Source organism: Mauremys reevesii, linkage group 6 (assembly GCF_016161935.1).
Source record: "Mauremys reevesii isolate NIE-2019 linkage group 6, ASM1616193v1, whole genome shotgun sequence".
In the NCBI taxonomy this organism is placed as follows: Eukaryota; Metazoa; Chordata; order Testudines; family Geoemydidae; genus Mauremys; species Mauremys reevesii.
Genome location: NC_052628.1, coordinates 46,906,330 through 46,925,004, shown reverse-complemented (window position 1 = coordinate 46,925,004; position 18,675 = coordinate 46,906,330). Strand labels below are relative to the sequence as shown.

At 47.3% G+C, this 18,675-nt stretch overlaps 1 protein-coding gene across 9 annotated transcripts in view; it reads left to right on the top strand.

The window, feature by feature from the left end:
- TNPO1 (transportin 1) overlaps window positions 1-18,675 on the top strand; it is a 387,652-nt gene that overhangs the window by 233,702 nt on the left and 135,275 nt on the right. For 7 of the 9 annotated variants that reach the window (XM_039544333.1, XM_039544330.1, XM_039544332.1 and 4 more), the window contains one exon: window positions 16,254-16,367. In XM_039544333.1, coding sequence (XP_039400267.1) covers window positions 16,254-16,367 — 114 coding nt within the window. The other 2 variants (XM_039544335.1, XM_039544337.1) reach the window with 2 other exon arrangements.

Below are 18,675 nucleotides of genomic sequence, written 5' to 3'. Positions count from 1 at the left end.
CACCTACAGGATTCTATCTAATATTATCAGAAGACAAAAAGGGTTGGGGGAGAAAAAATGGTGCCCATATCACCTTCCCTCTGCCAACAATGCCTGAATAGGTATATAGCATGTACTCATGCTGGCTCTTGGCACTATAAGATTTGGGAGGCTTCATATCCTTGCATACACTTGCACACTTAGCCAACTGCCCAGAAAAACTACCAAACATATCCAATTTAAGAACCATTTTACAGTCTTTTATAGCTCCCTCATCCTGAGGGTATGTCTACATTTGAGTTGGGAGGTGTGATTCCCAGCTCATGCAGATGGACCTGCTCTAGCTCCACTTGAACTAGCATGATAAAAATAGCAACACAGCTAGGGTAGTATGGGCAATGGCTCAGGCAGCCATCCAAGCATGTATCTAGGGGATCCAGACAGGTTTGTACTCGGGTAGCATGTCTGAGCCGCTGCCCATGCTACCCTGGCTGCGCTGCTATTTTTAGTGCAGCGGTTCTCAAACTGTGGGTTGAGACCCCAGAGTGGGTTGTGAACCCGTTTTAATGGGGTCGCCAGCAGTGTTCCCTCTATTTTTTCCTACCCATGTGCGGAATGAATTTTGTTATGTGCACCAATATGGAGATGGGGATCAGATTACAGGCCCCCCCCTGCCTGGGGATGAAGCCCTGGGGCTTTAGTTTTGGTCCCTCTGCCGGGGGTGGCAGAGCTTAGGTGGGATCAGTCTTCCGTCCCCCCTCCTGGGGTCGTGTAGTAATTTTCATTGTCAGAAGGCGATCGCGGTGCAATGAAGTTTGAGAGCCGCTGTTTTAGTATGTTAGCTTGAGCAGAGCTAGTGCAATATGTCTACAAGAGCTTGGAATCATACCTCCTAGCTCAAATGTAGATGTACCATTACTCACAGGATACTGTCTCAACCTACACTTTCACTTAACCATCATTAAAGCATTAGAATCTTCTTGTATTCCTCCTGACAGTATCCTTTGTAATAAAAGCCCTATGCCTTGACAAAATGTAAACAATTTTTCATAGAAATGAGGCATACTTCATCTGGAAGGTACACATGCACGTCTTCCCTTTTCTCACAGACGAGAGGGTGCAAAACATAGATCCTCATATCACAATCATAGCTTTATCTCACACCTCAAAGTAACCCACTGATCTTGCAAACACACCTTGGCCATGCAGAGCTAATTATTGCCTCCACCGTTCACTACATCTATACCTGATACTAACCACAATTAGTCTACTTGGAGTGTATGTGAAAAATAAATGCTTAGACTGCTCTCACGTTTGTAATTGTAAATGGGGAATCATCATTGAACATGTATGTTTCTAATGGGGCCCCGCAAGGATCAGTTCTTGGCTTTATGCTATTTAACATTTTTATCAATACCTGGAAGAAAACATATTCCAGCTTGCTACTGACAACACACTTCATTATAAAATCCCTGTGCCGTGCTAATTTATATAATGTACACATTTGTGCATTGAAACGATGCATATTGGATCCTTAAGGTACACATGCAGCTCTTCCCTTTGCTTACACGCATTGGTGGGTGCAAAAGATAGATTTCCTCATATAATAATCACAGCTCTGCCTCTGTCACACACTTCAAAGCAGAGGCTATGCGTGGGGTGGGCATGTGGGGTCACGTCTGCCCCTCTCCCCCTGATTTCTGCCTTTTATTAAGCAAGCATCCACCAGCAATGGGGGGCTTGCAAGGTGGAGCCATCGCAGTCCAGTGGACTCAGCAGGAGCGGCTGAGTCCCAGGGCTTTCCAGGGAGGGACCATCTGGCTGGGGAGCACACTGGGGCTGGGCTGGGCAGGGCCATAGGAGCAGGCAATGGTAGCAAGTGGGGCAGGGCTGTTCCTGGTGTCCAGCAGCAGGGAGCTGGGCTGGGGGTGGGAACCAGCAGATCCATCCCCACCTTCCCTGAACTAGCCATGGGTGCAGGGCTCTACAGGGGCTTCAGCGGCCACAGAGCCTGGCCAGAGGTGGCTCAGCAGAAGAGGGCTCCTTCTGCATGTGGCTGCTGCCTTGGGCACAAAGCCTAGGGGATGGAGTAGCCCCACAGTCCCTAGGGTCTGGGCCTAGTGGGACGGCAGAGGGGCAAAGAGGGCTCTAAGCCCCTGCTTGGGGGGGCTCCTGTGGAATCTGTGAGTTTGGGGCAGGAACAAGCTGGAAATCGCTTCTTCCCCAACTCCAGCACTGAGGGGTGGAGAGGCTCCCTCATCTGGCGCTGTGCGGGGCTCCAGGCGGCTTTGGCATACGCAGAGCTCAGCATAGGCACCGACTTCCCACTTTGCAGTGGGTGCTCGACCTCCACCTCTGCCTCTGCTCCCCCGACTCCACCCCTTCCATGAGGCCCCACCCCAGCCCTGCCTCTTCCCACCCCTTCCCCATCCCCATTCCAATCCCTTCCCCAAAGTCCACACCCCAACTCCGCCTCCTTCCTGCCCCTATTCCAACTCCTTCCCGAAATCCCCACCCCAGCCCCTCCTCCTCCCCTGAGTGTGCCATGTTCCCGCTCTCCCCCTCCCCCCCCGGAGCGTGCTAATGCCACCAAACACGTGTTTGGCAGTGACTGGGTGGGAAACGCTGGGAGGTAGGTGGAGGAGTGGGGATGTGGCACGCTCGGGGGGAGAGGAGGAGGGCCGGAGCGGGAGGGGAGCTTGGTTGCTGGTGGGTGCTCCGGCCCCAGAGCACCCATGGAGGCGGTGCCTATGGAGCTCAGCTACTTCTGTGGAAGGGTCTTGGGCTTTCCTGGGTGCCAGCCCAGCCACAGTCAGCAGGGAAGGAATGAGCCTGCTGGCCAAGCTGCAGATGTGCTTAGCGCTCCTGCCAGGGGCTGGTTCTCCACACAGTGCCGGAAGCAAGACATGCCCCGCTAGGGGTTTATGGAGGGGCAGCGGGGCTGGGGGGCAAAGCAGGGAGGGGACAGCAACAGGGGAAGCTGGGGGAGAAGGCAACCAGTAGGGGAGCATGCAAAGGACTGATGGGTGGGCAACAGAGGTGAAGCATGGGGCAGTCAAGTGCCCCCCCACTATCAACAGCTACACATTGTCTCTACTTCAAACAGACATTGAAATAGGCTTTGCTGTAAACTGTTAAACATTCACTATGTAAATAGTGAAAACAACTATATGAAATTAGTATTTCTGTTTATTTACAAACACTTATTTATCCATTCATTGAGCTCTGTTTATCTTGGGGGCAGGGAAACAGTTACTATTTTACAATCCTCTGCATATTCAGTTTCTGTCTGGTTCATTATTAGTTTCTTTTCGTGGCACTCTTCTTAGTTCTGGAGTTTGGACTAAGAACTAATTCATAACTGAACAAAATAAATACACAATAGAATGCTTTGTATAGTGAATAATATTCATAAACCCAACAAAAACTATATTAAAATCTTTAAGAGTCTAACAGAAAATAGTATCAGAGGGGTAGCCGTGTTAGTCTGGTTCTGTAAAAGCAGCAAAGAATCCTGTGGCACCTTATAGACTAACAGACGTTTTGCAGCATGAGCTTTCATGGGTGAATACCCACTTCTTCGGATGCAAGACTTGCATCCGAAGAAGTGGGTATTCACCCACGAAAGCACATGCTGCAAAACGTCTGTTAGTCTATAAGGTGCCACAGGATTCTTTGCTGCTTTAACAGAAAATACTGAAAACTCACAGTTCAAAGTAGGGATGACAATGAATTCCCTTAATAGGTCACTATTTGAGAATCCCTGATTCATTTTGTAAGAGGTGTATTCATATGTGATTAAATGTTATCTTTAAACTAAAATAATTGCTAACTGGATGGGTAGCACTGGGGAGCTCTGTCCAGTTTAGTTGAAGCTGCATCAGCTCCCAGTTTGTCTGCACATTGAGTTTTTAGGGCTTTTTTGCACTGGTGTAGAAACAGGGATCTAATTGTGTTGGTGCAAGATCCTAATATAATGGAGTCCTGGTCCATGACTAAGGCTTCTAGGCACTACAGTAATACAAGGATAATAATAATAATAGTATAGATACACTGGTATAAAAAAAACTTGGACCAAGGTAAATTGTAACAATAAAAATAACTTTTTACACTGGTGCAACACATCTATAAGAGTTTTCACTGGTACACTTATGTTGGTGTTGCTCTTCTAATGCAAAAAAACAACACAGACAATGCCCAAGTCTCTTCAAATCCATTTATGTTTTTTGTTTGTTTTTTTGCAGTAGGAATTCTAACATCACAGGGTGGTTTTTTTTTTATTATTATTACTTCCCACACAGATTTGTGTCTTACCAAATACTGTATGTAAATGTATTCCCTAGAATTATCCAGTGGTCTCTGGGGCCTGTTATCTTTAGAAGAAATTCTATGCAATTCTACTAACATACCGTATATATCCGTTCATAAACCAAATTTTTTAGAAAAAAGGGGAAGCACCAGAGAAGGAGCTCGGCTTATGAACGGGTATAGGGAGGGAGAGGTGGGACACTGCCCCTCCCCACAACAGAGGGAGCAAGGAGAGGCAGCGGAGCCCAAAGGGAAGAGGTGGGGCCAGAGTCTCTCTGCTTCTGGCCAGGCTGCTCTCCCCGCAGCCTCTGAAGCAGCTGTAGTTCCGGGGCTGGCAGGCTGCATCTGTGCCACTTGGCCCCGCCCCCGAGAACAGGCTGTGGCCGCACCTCTCGGCCCACTGGACCACACTGCGGCCGTGCTGCCTGGCCCAGCCCACCAGAGCAGGCTGTGGCCGCGCTGCCCAGCCTGTCGGAGCAGCTCCAGCCAGGCCAGAGGCATCCTCCCCAGATAAGGTGGGAAGGGATGGGATGGGGAGAGTGTGAAGGTCCCAGGCTAGGGATGGGATCATGTGGGGGGTGGTCAGAGGGGTTACTCCCCTCACTTCCAGCTTCTCCCCCCACAAAAATTTCCCCACCAGTTGCTGTCCTGGCCCGTCAGGGTAAGCAGCGGGTGCGCTGGGACACTTTGTTTACTTAGGTTTATCTCCATGCCTGGGGATGGCCCATCAGCAGCTTATCCTGATGGCCCGGGAGCCAAAGTTTGCTGATCCCTGAATTATAGGGTCGGCTTATGAACGAGTTATTAAAAATTCCATTTTTACTTATCTATCTTGGGGGGGTTGGTTTATAAACAAACCAGCTTATGATCAAGTATATATGGTAGATCTTCATAGCTCTCTGTAGTAATTTTCCCCTAGCTTTTGCAGCTCCTCTTGGCTGTTTTTATTGTAACAACTTGAATAAGTTACTTAATTGTGCTAGATTTCTCCTAACTCTGATGTTCAGATGTCACTTCCTAGAGCAATTAGAGTGTGAGAGTATCATTGGAATGGGAAAAAGTTGATGAAGAATGCTTGAAGTGCTTTTGATGGAAATACGCATAAAATGTCCATTTTCTATTAGATATTCAGCATGTCTGTTAATTGAAATAATCATTACCATTGAGGGTGTGCTGTTTTCCTCATCAGTCAAATTAGGCACTCAGATTTTGTCATTCCTTTCAGAAGAGAAACTGAAAACAGGAAATATTCTCATTGAATATTTAATATGTTTTAATTTCTCATGAGAACATATTTTATTTTACACTGTACACTTTTATGTATTATTCATGCTGCCCTCTGTACTTGGATAATACTGTTTTTATCCTGGTTTTTATATTAATGTTTGCATCACTTCATGTTGTACTATTATTCAGCATCTAAAATATTGATTATACAGATTGGAAGGAAACATATTTCTTCTTTAAGCATGTCATTATGGATCCTGCTCTAGGTGTGCATCTGCCTCATGTGCACAAGATTTGCATCTTTTGAATAACAGTGTCAGTTGGGGCCATGCCTGTGCTGGTACATATCCTTGTGCCCTTCCCTTCACTTGAGGTCATAAAGAGCGAAGTGCTGCAACTCTTCTTCAGTTCCCTCTTATGCTCACAGCAGCAAGATGGAACTAGCAGTGTTTGCTTGCTACTCCTTAGAATTTTTTCTCCTTTGACTTAGCTATTTAGGGATAAATTCCTTTCCTTTACTCTGTTATTCTTGATTTCTTATTTTTTCCAATCAAACAGTTTAAAAAAAAAAGTGACTTTTTCCTTTGGCACTCAGTGCCTTTTTCTGTACTAAATGGTGGACTCAAAGCCTTCAGGCTTTAAGCCATGCCCCTCCTGTGATGGTTTAATTCCTCTGACCGACAGACACAGCTGCTGGTTATTCTGCCTCGGTAAGAGCCACATCCCAGATTGGTGTTCAGCATGCAGATCTTTTTCTGCCAGGACACAGAAGTCCAGGGACAGAAGTCCATTGAAATCCTGTCTGAACTGTTATCTTCTTGGACAGTCTATGTGGATGACTTCAGACCCCAAAGAGAGAGGACTGTCTTCAACAATGGATCCAACACCTAAGTCCTCTTCTGTGGGTGCCCCTGCCAGCGGGTACTCAATCTACACGATCAGTGTCGACAAAAGATCATTAGCGTCAGGCAGGGATTCAGCACTAGAGTCCAACCTAGCACCAGCCACCCCCGCAGAGAAGGCCAGTACTCCTCTCTAAGGCAGCCTCTTCTCTAAGGCAAGAGAGGCCCAAACATAGGGACAGACATGGCTCCTGGTCTGTGCTTGAGTCCTAAAATAAAATGCTGGGACATCCTTCTGGTACTATCACTCATAACTGATAGGTATGCAAACTAGGGTAGATTCCCTGGATCTGGGGAGCCCCACACTTATTCTGCCCCCCACTTACTCTGTGTCTCTTGGTACCGCCTGCCACAGGTTACTCCATGCTCCAGCAACCCTGCAGGCTCCCCACTGGTGCTGGCTAATCCAACAGTGGAATAGATCTTTGGCTGAGTCTCTGGAACATCCCAGCAGTAAATAGAGCACCCTTCCCCTGGCTCAGGGTGGTGAAAGTCATAGGCACTCAGCCCACATGTTACCAAACTCAGTTCTGCCCTGAGCCAGCGTGGACTGTGTCACAGTAGGGAGCTCTGGGCTGGGATAGGGGCACTACCTTGGTGGGAGGTGTAATCCATACAGCCTGTGACTTCCCCTCCATCCCCCAGCCTTCCGTTTTAAGTAATAGTACCAGAATAGTGTTCTGGCTCCCCCTAAAAGTCCCAGAACGACAGTCTGGTAAAACTCAACCCTGCTTCTGGCACCAGTACCTGTCTTCTCATAAGGAGGGATGATGTCCTCTGTACTGAGGCATTCACAATCAGCACTGGTGCATACTTCTGAACCGTTGGGCACAACCGCTTGATGATATCTACTCTTCATCACCTTCACTGGGGTACGTTTTATCTTCCACATCCAGCACGAAACCATCTCCCTTCAGATCAGGAGAGGACTAGAGGCTCTTTCTTTAGAGCTCCTACATATCCTTCACAGGCAGTGCAATGACCTGGTCAACCACAGGTGAACCAGTCTTACCAGTACTATGTGTCATCATGGCCCTATTGGGCATCCTGGGGACCTGCATTCCTGGCTTGCAGGATTTAATTTCCTCTCTACCACTCCATGAAAGAGAGATCTGAGTCTCTCACTGTATCTTTGGCTAGACCCCTGTCAGCTGACAAAGATGAGCAAGTGGCTGAGGAGGAACAGGCCCCAGAACCTCAGAAACAACATTTTTTTCCCTCCTAGGGACTGATCATCTTCCTTCTTGGACAAAGCCATTTCTTCAACCCTAGTACTGCTGCCTGATTTCAAAACATTTCAGGAGTTTTCTTCATAATTTCTGAGACTCTTGATATTGAGACCTCTGTCAGAGGGAAAAGTTCACTAGCTTTTTGATATTCTGCACTCATTTGCTCCTGATAGGAAAGCCCTACCTATCAGTGATGGCATTCTAGATCCAGCTAAGACCCTTTGGCAGACACCAGCTACTCTACTGCCTATGGCCAACAGAACAGAGAAACATTACCGGGTACCCCTTAAGGGATTTAACAAGGTTTATGTGCACCCATCAATCTAGCTGCACCCATCAATCTAGGGTTCCTTGGCTCCTATACACACATGTCTCTGCTGTGCATAAATAATCTAAGCAGGCAAAGAGCACTCCCAAAGCTAAAGACCCCCCAAGAAACTGGAGTTATTTGAGAGAAAGGCCTGTTTCTCAGCATCACTACAACTGTGAACCACTAGTTACCAGGTTCTCCTTGCAAAACATAATTACCTCCCATGAGACAGGTGTCTCTTTTCATATATGAACTTCCACAAGTTGCCATAAAGGAGCTGAAATACATCATTAAGGAAGGCTAGCTAGTAGCCAAAATGTCACTACAAGCAGCCATGGACACCTTGGACACAGCAGCCAGATCAATGGCCAATGCTGTGACCATGTGCTGCTTGTAGCTTCATGACCACAAGCTTAAGGCATCCATGAAGAGGTGCAAAACACTACTGAAGTCTTGCCCTTTGAGGGAACATAACTGTTCAGTGAATGTACCAACACCTTGAATTATCTCCAGAGATTTCAGGACTACACTATGCTCTTTGGCCACATACACATCAGCCCTGAACGGCAAGCCCTTTAAATATCAAGGGCAGTCTAGGCAGAAGATGCCTACCTACTCCCCGAATAGATCTTCTGAATACCAACCTAGGAAGAAGCCAAATATTCCAGAAAAAACTGTTTCCTTTCTTGACCAAAGGTGTGTTCATATCTGCTTCCAGGCAGCACTTTTGACATGAGGGTTGAGACCCACACTGTAATCTCCCAATAGGTGATCCCTAATTTGAATATTGCCTTGCCCCTTTCCATCAGATTTGGTCTGTTATAACAATGGACAGATGAGTGATGAAGTAGATATGCAGGACTATGCCATCCAGTTTCACTGCTTAGCCCCTACCAACACTCTTTCCTTGTCCTCCTTCAGGAGCCCTTCTCACAAAGCCAACTAAAAGAAGTGGCTTCTCCATTTTGATTATGAGTCATAGAAGAGATACCTCTGGGAGTACAGAAAAGAGGCCTCTACTTGTGATATTTCTTTGTCTCAAAGAAAAAAAGTGTTCTTCATCCAATCCTAGACCTGAGAAGACAACAAATATATATGCCATTACAGGTGCATGATGGTAACATTTGCTTCCAATAACCTCTCCCTTCAGGCTCAAGATTAGCTTTTGATCTGCAGGATGCATATTTTCAAATCCCACAGGCAGTATCTGTGATTCTGAGTTGATGAGTGCTCCAGTGCCCACCTGTTCTGTTGCTCATAGCTTTTACTAGAAGAATGAAATAAACAAGAATCTGTTCAATTTCACTACAGCTATTCAGAAAGCTGTGGGCAGTACTGAAACAAACAATTATGTCCCTCTGTGTTGCTACCTGGGAAAGTTCTGAACAGTATAAAAACGGGTACTCTAATTAGTCACAGATTAGGAGCCTAGTCGGTCTTCTAGCACTTCCCCTCAACCCAAAGCAGGTAGGGAGAGGTAGATTATTTACCCCCTTGTTAATTTGCAGCAGCTTTCTAGGTATCAGAATAGTGGAGACTCCACCATTATGCATGAAGCAGCAAAGAAATGAGCTTCCTTCCATTTGCTGGAGTTGTACAGGAATCTGCACATTTATCAAACATCTCCTGGCTTGAGGCTTATATTTTAAAGGGAATCCTAAAGCAAAGTGTAGGTATAGCACTCTGGCAGAAATCCCAACTCCTTCTCCTTCTTCCTAGCATTTGCAGCTATATCCTCATAATATGGGGAAATACTTTAACATTCATATCAGCCTCTGGACAGTAGGTCACTAGTATACCTCTCGAGCCCTAGAGACACTTGGATCTAAAAAGTGGCATCCTTTCACATAATGATGACTGTAAAGGTGTGGTACTCTGTATACTGGTATACAGGACTCCAAACATAACCATTTTATTGCATTCAAAACAATAATAAATTGTTACCCTTTTAATTTAAATATCCTGGCATAATTGTTCTGGTTTTTTGCTTACTATCACTAACATTAACACCCTTAGATCATGCGGGAAAGCTCCTTTCATAGTGGTAACAGTAAATGTTGTTTGTTCAGCATTATTGGATTGGGGATGTCAAACCCATTTTTCAAAAGGCTGATTTCCATTTTAATTATAAATTTAGGACCCTTGGTCCTCAGCAGAACCCCTACTGATGTCACTGGGAAGTTCGCAACAAGATCAAAAGTAGGATATGGCAGGATGGATTTGATATAAACCATGATTTAAATCACTAGTCAAGAAGACTCGATTTAATCATGGATTTCTACATAAAAGTGTATTCTTGTTGGTTGTTATAACTTTAATACATATTCTTCACAACTCAGCGATAGATGTAGGTTTCATTTTTAGAAGGTACATACTATACATTTTTAAAGTACTTTATTTTGAAAACTTTTCAAATTAGTTTTACAGCTATATCAGAAAATGAATGATTGTTTGGTTATTTCATTTACCAAAGGTAATTGAAGCAGATATTTATGAAGTTAGTGGGAGGTGAACTATCTCCAATTCAACAGGTTAATCATTAAAATTTGGAGGATTTTCTTGCCATGCTGTATTAGGAGGAGAACATCACCAGACAGACATTTAAATTGTTTTATTTAACTAAAACAACAATGTTATGTATTCTGGATTTTTTTCTTCAACAGCAAACATATTTTAACAAAACAAGCATATGATTTTTTGAATTTAGTTAAACATTCACGTTTTTTAAAATCAGGTTTGTTTTTGTTAAAATTGTTTAACTAAAATAGTTAATGATTTTTTTTTAAACCAAAAATTAAATCGACTATGTCAGCCAGGTCTACATGAGAAACTTAAAATATTGGCTTCCGCAGCTAACTCAGTCGTCTTCCAGATTATGAATAAACAGGAAAATGAAGGTGAAAAGAAAAACAAGCTTTCCTGCTTTTTCAGGTCCCAGACGATTTCTCAATTTGGAATGAATTAGTCCAAAGGAAGAAAATATTCTTTCTACATCGGCAGAAGAAGCTACTGCTGTTAAAAGCAAGATTATCACTTCAACAGTTTCTGAATCCAAGTGTTTAAGTGACTTCCACCAGTTCACTGGTGTGACTTTCTTTAAAACATCATCAGCAAACATATATTTCTTGAATGGTTCACCCTTAGCTCTGAAGTTTATTATAGTTGACATTATGGAGGGGTGATTGCTGGATGTGCATGTCATAGCCAACTCCTCTTCTTCAGCAGTTAAGGTTTGACCCTGGTACCGAGTATTGAGAATATTTGCAAGAAAATGAGATGGAGATAGTGCTTGTCCCATTAATTTTTGTAATTTAACTCGGTCATTGCATATTTCTCTTTTTAAGATCTCACTCAGTTCCTTCCAAATTTCAACAGTGGCAGCAATAAAACAGCTATTTCCCTGCATTTTGTTCAAGGCTACAGAAATAGGCTTCAGGTACTCAGCATGTGTTCAACATTTCTCTTAAGCCCAATGTTGAGAACTTTGGCTATAACAGTGCCATCTGTTTTTTTGTGATTTTGTTCACAACCGGTCATTTAAATCGCATTCTGTATCACTCAGTGGGAAAATATTCTCACTTTTAGCACTACTGCTATTTCTGTCTTATGCTTCTTGTCCATCTCCATCCTCTTCTGTTTCTCTCCTCTCTTCATCTGCATTTCCTCCCGTGCATCAAGTCCTAGTTCCCATCCCCTCTTGTGGGTTTCACTCTCACCACTTCATATTATACAATGATCAATTGTGAAATAGTTAACGAAGGCATAAAATCTCATAGTTAAGATTTAAAATTAACAGTTCAGTGTCATTAAAAGGGGCTGGGGTCATTCACACCACTCATTGCCTTTGTGCTAGGCTACCTGTTGTCTCAGGAAGACCACTCTGAATCAGTTACACTCAGTTCTCCTTTGGATGGCTGTCATTAAGTACTCCTCAGGGAATTCTGTGCAAATAAAATAAATATTAAAATTCTGTAAATTTTAATTGTCAATAAATTTGGAAGTTCCAACATGGCAGTGGGGAGCACAGGCCACTAGCTGTATGGAAGTGGGAGATCACCCTGCAGCTCTCCTCAGACACATGAAGCTGCACCCGACCCTGACACAGCGCAAGGGCTGGGCCTGCCCCGGAAACACCCCGGGGCCTTGTCCCTCTGCACCAGGCATGAGCAGGCAGGCTCAGCCCAGCAGGATCCAAGTGTGGAGGGGCTTGGTGTGGGGTGAGAGGGTTCTGGGTGGGGCAATCTGGGTGTGGGTCGCTCAGTGGGGGACCAGATGTGGCGGGGATCTGGATGCACAAGGGCTCATTGGGGGCATGGGCGCCGACTCCGTGGGTGCTCCTGTGTAGCTCCATCAGCTCCCATCTGTCCCCACAGCATCTCCCACCTCGCTGATCAGCGCCTCCTTCCTCCCTGCGCCCGTCAGGTCTTTCACGGTGTGCAGGAGGCTCTGGGGAGGAGGAGTGAGGGCAGGGTGTGCTCGGGGGAGGCGGAGAAGAGTCAGGGCATGGGTGGCACCTTGGGGGGAAGGGGTGGAGTGGGGGCAGGGCCTGGGGCAGAGCCAGGGGTTGAACACCCCCTGGCACATTGGAAAGTCGGCGTCTGTGGTTCGGGGGGTTCCAAGTGTAGGGGCAATGGGACTTTGCCGGGGTCCCAGTGAATGTGAGGAGAGGGGGCTCAGCGGAGTGGTCCAGGTGCTGAAGGAGTGGGGCTTGGTGGGGTGGGGCCCAGATGCAGCTGGTTGGGGTTCAGTGGGGTGGGGTCTGGATGCAGGGGCTTATAGGGATAATCCAGGTGTGGGGTGGGTGGGGCTTGTCAGGGTGGGGGTCTGAGTGTGGGGGTCTGAGTGGGGGCTGGTCTGGGTGCAGGGGAGGGATCTGGATGCAGGGTGGGGCTTAGCAGGGGGGTCTGGGTACAGGAGGTGAGGCTAGCCTGGGTGAGGGTTCAGGTGTGGGGGGCTCTGGGTGCGGGGTGTGAGGCTCAGCAGGTGGGTCTGGGTGCTGCTGGATGTAGGGGGTGGGCAGCAAGGTTGGGGGTGCAGATGCAGGAGGCTTGGGAGGAGGTTCTGGATGCGGGGAGAGTGAGGCTCAGTGGAGGGTTCCGGGTATGGGGGGTTGAGATGCACAGGGGTTGGGCGGACAGGGGTATTAGGATGCAGGGAGCGGGGGGGTTGCGGAGTTTCCTGCAGCTGGGAAGGTTTTTGGGGATGGGTCTGACCAGCCCCAGCCTCACCTTGCTGGGGAAGAGGGAGTCCCATTCTTCACTGCACAGCTGGGACTAGCAGCTGGGCCTGGCGTGGAGTAGGAGCCACCAGCTGGGATGTCCCCAGCTCTGCAGTGATTTACCTCTCCACTGGCTGCTCCAGGTGTTCAAAACAAGGTGCCCGCTTTGCTGGAGAGGGGCACATGACTGCTCTTGCCTCCCTTTGCTTCTTCATCAGAAAGTCATTTTTGTGCAAGGAAGCAAAGAAATCTGTGGGGGGACATGAATTCTGCACACACATAGTGGCACAGAATTCCCCCAGGAGTAGTTAAGGCCTCAAACATTTTTTTTTTAAATGAAAGCTCATGCTTGACTGACACTTAAAGTTTAGGTCAACGTAGCTACATCACTCAGGGATGTAAAAATTCCACCACCCTGACATAACTATGCTGATCTATGTTTCTGGTCTTGCTACTATTACTTGGGGAGGTGGTGTTCCTACAGCAATGGAAAATCCCCTTTCAGCAGTGTAGGCTGTATCTATTTTACGGGGTTATGCTAACATGCTGCAGCACTGCAGCTATGCCAATATAGTTCCTGTAGAGTAGACATACACTTAGGGCTTGTCTTCACTACTGGAGTAAGTTGAAGTAAGTTACTCTACTTAAGTTACGTAGCTTAGGTCGACTTACCCTGGTGTCTTCCCTGTGCTGCATTGACGGGAGACACTCTCAGGTTGACTTACCTTACTCTTCGCGGGGAGCTGGACTACTGGAGTCGATTGGAGAGCGCACTGCTGTCGATTTAGCGGGTCTTCACTAGACACACTAAATCGACACCCGCTGCATCAATTGCGGCAGCATTGATCTCCCCAGTAGTGAAGACCAACCCTTAAGCCGGTGGTTCTCAACCTATTTACCATTGTGGGCTGCATATGTGGCCCACAATGCATTATGTGGCTGCAGCCAATACTACATAGATGGCCCTGAGGATGTCACATGGGCTGCAGCTTTGTGCAGATTGGGCCACAAGTGGCCTGCAGGCTGCAGGTTGAGAACCAGTGTTTTAGGCTCTGTCTACGCTAGAGAGCTTATGCCTGTGCTGCTGTAAGATCTCCCATGTAGTCGCTCTATACTGACAGGAGAGAGCTCTCCCATTGACATAATTAAACTGCCCCCAACAAGTGTCTCCATCTAACAGTGCTTTTCACACTGGCGCTTCTGTCGGTGTAACTTATGTCATTCAGCATGTGTTTTTTTCACACCACGAGCGACAAAAGTGCTAGTGTAGTCATAGCCTATGAGTCTTCAGAATTTGAATGGGCTACATAAATACATAAAGTGGGCTAGATCTTGTGTGTGGGCTAGGTGTTTGACACCTGATTACTAAAATATATATTACAAATAAGTGTTCCTGTTCTCTGGGGGAAAAGTTTAGCTGACTAGAAGTAAACTAAAACTGACTAGAACTGAACTGAAGGTTTCCCATTTCAGTGATGTAGTACACTAAAATCTCTTATGGCTCAGTTTTGTGGAAATAAAATTAGAAGAGGAGTTTCTGGAGGGGGGAGAGGAATAATTTGTTTGCCTGTGAAAGGCTGCTAAAATTGAAGATTGCATCAATAATGGAAGTCAGTGGGCCGGAGAGCAAGAATGATTCTACAGTCCAGTGGTTAAAGCATCTATTTGGGAGGAGGGAGACCTAGGACTAATTCCTCTGCTCCAATGACTCTTTCATTTTCTAGTATCAGAGGGGTAGCCATGTTAGTCTGGATCCGTAAAAAGCAACAGAGAGTCCTGTGGCATCTTATAGACTAACAGACATATTGGAGCATAAGCTTTTGTGGATCAATACTCACTTCATCAGATGAATGTCATTTTCTAGTTACAATGGAATAAGTTCAACAGGAGAGATGGAGGGAACCCTCTCCCCATCAGAAAAACCCAATAGCTCAGTGGTTAGAGTTAGACCTTGCTTTGTTCAAATCCTCCCCCCATGTTGCCTGAGGGAGGAATTGAACCTGGGTCTTCCACATCCCAGATGAATGCTCTAATCAATGGGCTAAAAGTTATAAAGTGGATACCACTATCACCTGTTCCTCCTCTGGCTATTTGGGTGGCATGGGTTGCCTAACTTATTCTTACGTGAAAAGCCTTAGGTGCCTAAGCCATCTGGCTCCATTTGTGGATCACTGAGCAGCAATATACACCTACCTCTGAGCGGGGGCCCTGGTTAGAACCCCCCCCCCATCTCTCATTGGCTTGCTTAAGTGACTTCCCACCTAAAGGATCACATCCCTTGATGGATAGGGGCTTAGTCCCTGCTGCCACTGTTCAGAATATACTCTTGGCATAACTTATATATTGGTGTTTTCAGGTCTGTGGGGCTATTGCTACTGTTGCTGTCTCAGGTTTTTGGGGTGGGAGGGATAGGAGGTGTTGCTATCACCCTCTGGGCTCTATGGGGTGGAATGTGTATGAGGGTGCTGCTGAGGTGGTTGCTGGGGAAAGCGCGGAGTGACCGTCCCTCACTCTCTGGAGGAGAGAGGGGTGCTGCCCTCGCCGGTCGCTGAGCGTGTGGCATGAGTGGCCATGCCCCGGCTGCTGGACATTGCGCTGATGTGGATCCATTAATGCTGCCTCATAGATCATGAGGTTTAAATCGATTGTTTTATTGATCCCCTCACGCTGAGTGTGTGTGACGCACCTGGAGCTTGAGGCAAGCGGCTGCGGTGGCTGGTGCCGCCGGCGGAGGCAGAAGGGCTGAGCCGGCCGGGTGGACTGGCGGCGGCGCGGCGGGCGCTAAGACCCGGGGGGACGCGTCGCTCTTAGGACCAGGCTGCAAATTCGGCGTGAGTGACTCAGTCCGCTCAGCGCACGCACGCACGGCAGGCGGCGGTGGCCGGGGCTAGGAGCAGGTCAGTGCCGCTCGCCTTGGCCTGCCGCAGCTCTATCGCGGGAGGCCGCGGCGCGCGCGGGTCCGCCGCTCGGTACGTGCGCGCGTGCTGGGGCGAGAGCGGGCCGCGCTCTGGGCGCAGCCTCCCCTGCGCTCAGGCCTGTAGCGCTAGTAACCGCGGCCGCCTGTTGTCTGTGTTTTGCAGCGACCCAAGATGGAGTACGAGTGGAAACCCGACGAGCAGGGGCTCCAGCAGATCCTGCAGCTGCTCAAGGAGTCGCAGTCCCCGGACACTACCACGCAGAGAGCGGTGCAACAAGTATCCTTGGCCGGGGCCTACCGCGGAGCTGGGGCCGGGGTCGCTGCGTGCCGCGCGGAGGCCGAGCCAGTCAGGCGCAGTTGAGCGCTGGTTGCTGTTTCCACGGGTTCCGGCTCCGCGTCTTCCTCAGCCCCGGGGGGGGGGAGAAGACGGACAGGGGCTGCCCGGGTTTGCCGAGCCGGGGCGTGGGCGTGGGGGGCGCCGGGGCGCGGCGAAGCTCCCGGGGAAGGGGAGAGGGAGCGGTGGCTTCTCCGGGTTTCAGGCCCCGCTCGGTGGGGAGGGAGCCGCCACAGCGCTACGAGTGGCTGGAGAGGCCAGCGAGCTGGGGGCGCTGTTGGCCCAACCCCCGCCCAGGTACTGAGGTGGGCGGCCGTGGCGCGGGGTTTGAACCGCTGAGGGAACCCGTGGGCGGTAATGTTACCCGCCTCCTCCTCCTGGCCCCCCGCCCGAGCACCTGTTGCAACCCGGGAGCTAAGTGGCGCTTTTCTTTTTAAAGCCTGGGCCGGGCCATGCCGCTCTGGTATCCGCCACTTTCCCGGGTTACCCCACGTTGGGCCTCTACCAGCCCCCAGCTGCAGCAGCGCGGGGCTCGCATTCCCGGAGTGCTCCCCGCGCCCTACGGCCGTGCACAGGCCTCTTTCCATAGAGGGCTTGGGTGGATCCCGCCAACAGGGCTGGAGGCAGGCTGGACATAGGGTTTTCTAGTTGAGAAATGCTGCTCTTCCCCTAGCCCTGACTGGTGGGGCTAAGATCTGTGATATCTCTAGTCTGCTCTTTTCTCGGGAGTTAGCCGAGGGAGGAGGCTCGGGTCGCTCATTTAGCAGGACATGTGGTATTAGCACCTCTGTCAGAGTGCCCCTATCTTTTGTGTATGTGTGGTGGATATGGGGTGAGAGGGGCCTGTTTTATGTCCTAGTACTTTTCTAGAGAATGGAACAAGCATAATCTGGTGGTGGTAGTAGCTGGCAAGTGTATTTCCATTGGCTTCTTCAATCTATAGATGAAAGTTCAGGTTTTCCATTGTGAAAACAGTACTGCTTGCAAGGAAGATTTTTGAAAGAGTGAATTGTTATGTGACTAAACCACGGAAGGTAACCTGCCAAGGGAAAATGGATTTTTGTTGTTTTGTTTCTTGGATTCTTAAAAAAACAAGCACTTTTTGTCCTGCTTCTATTTTTATATTAGCAGTTCTGATTTTGTGCACTCTGAAAGTCTCCAATGATGATGGAGTGATTAGTCAGACTAGCTAAACTTCGGGCAGGAAAATGTTTTTGTTAAAGATTCATCATCCCCTTCTCCTTTCATGAAGGTACAAATACTAAAACATCTAGGAGGTCCTTCAGGAAAAAACAGGTAGACATAGCTGATATTCTTGATACCTTGAAAGTATCATGTTTAACTTCCACTTTCTGCACTTTCTCCCCACCTCCAAAGAACTGGTTACTTTAAGGCTTTATGGTCAAATTAAGAATACTTCTAATTTTATTTATAAGTTAAATGTAGTTATTTCAGGTGCTGTCTCCCTTTGTGAACTCATGTGATTTTTATAAATAAGACTAAGATTTTGTCATGGATTTTTTTTTTAGTAAAAGTCAGACAGGTCACGGGCAATAAAGAAAAATTCATGGAAGCTGTTGGTAACTTTTACTAAAAATATCCATGACACAATGGGGAACTTGTCTGCAGGGTCCCCACACTGCTCGCAGCTGCTGAGACCCACTCTGAGATCCGGGGTCCCCACGGCGGCTGGGAGCTTTGTGGTCCCTCCACCTCTGTTTGCCATGGGTGGCAAGGGAACCGACTTCCATGACATCCATGAAAAAATTGTAGCCTTATTTATAACTGCATTTTTCCATTTTAAGATGTTTAATTTCTCCCCTATTGCTGTGTGAAAGACCGACACGCAAATGGGAAACTGTGCATTGGACAGTACTCTGAGTATAAAGTAAATCCCAAATTTAAAATAGAGAATTTTTAGTCTTTCAGTTACCGTAATCATGTTGGTTGTAACAATAGATTTAAATTGTGGTTTTTAAGTTGTCTCCTTGATTAAATAAGGTATATTTAGATTATTAAAGGGATACTATCTTGTTCTACTTGTCTCAATTTCTAAATTAGTTTAAAAAAAAACAAAACAACCCTCTCCCCCAAATAAATCTGATAGCATATTTCTATAAACTTAAATTTCTGTTGCAATGTTCTTAAACAGTTGTGTTGGTGAGCGGCATCCTGAAAAATGAAATGATTAGAAGTTGACTAAACAAAAGTGAAACTAGTTTATGTAATTTCATCAAGCTGAGAAATGCTA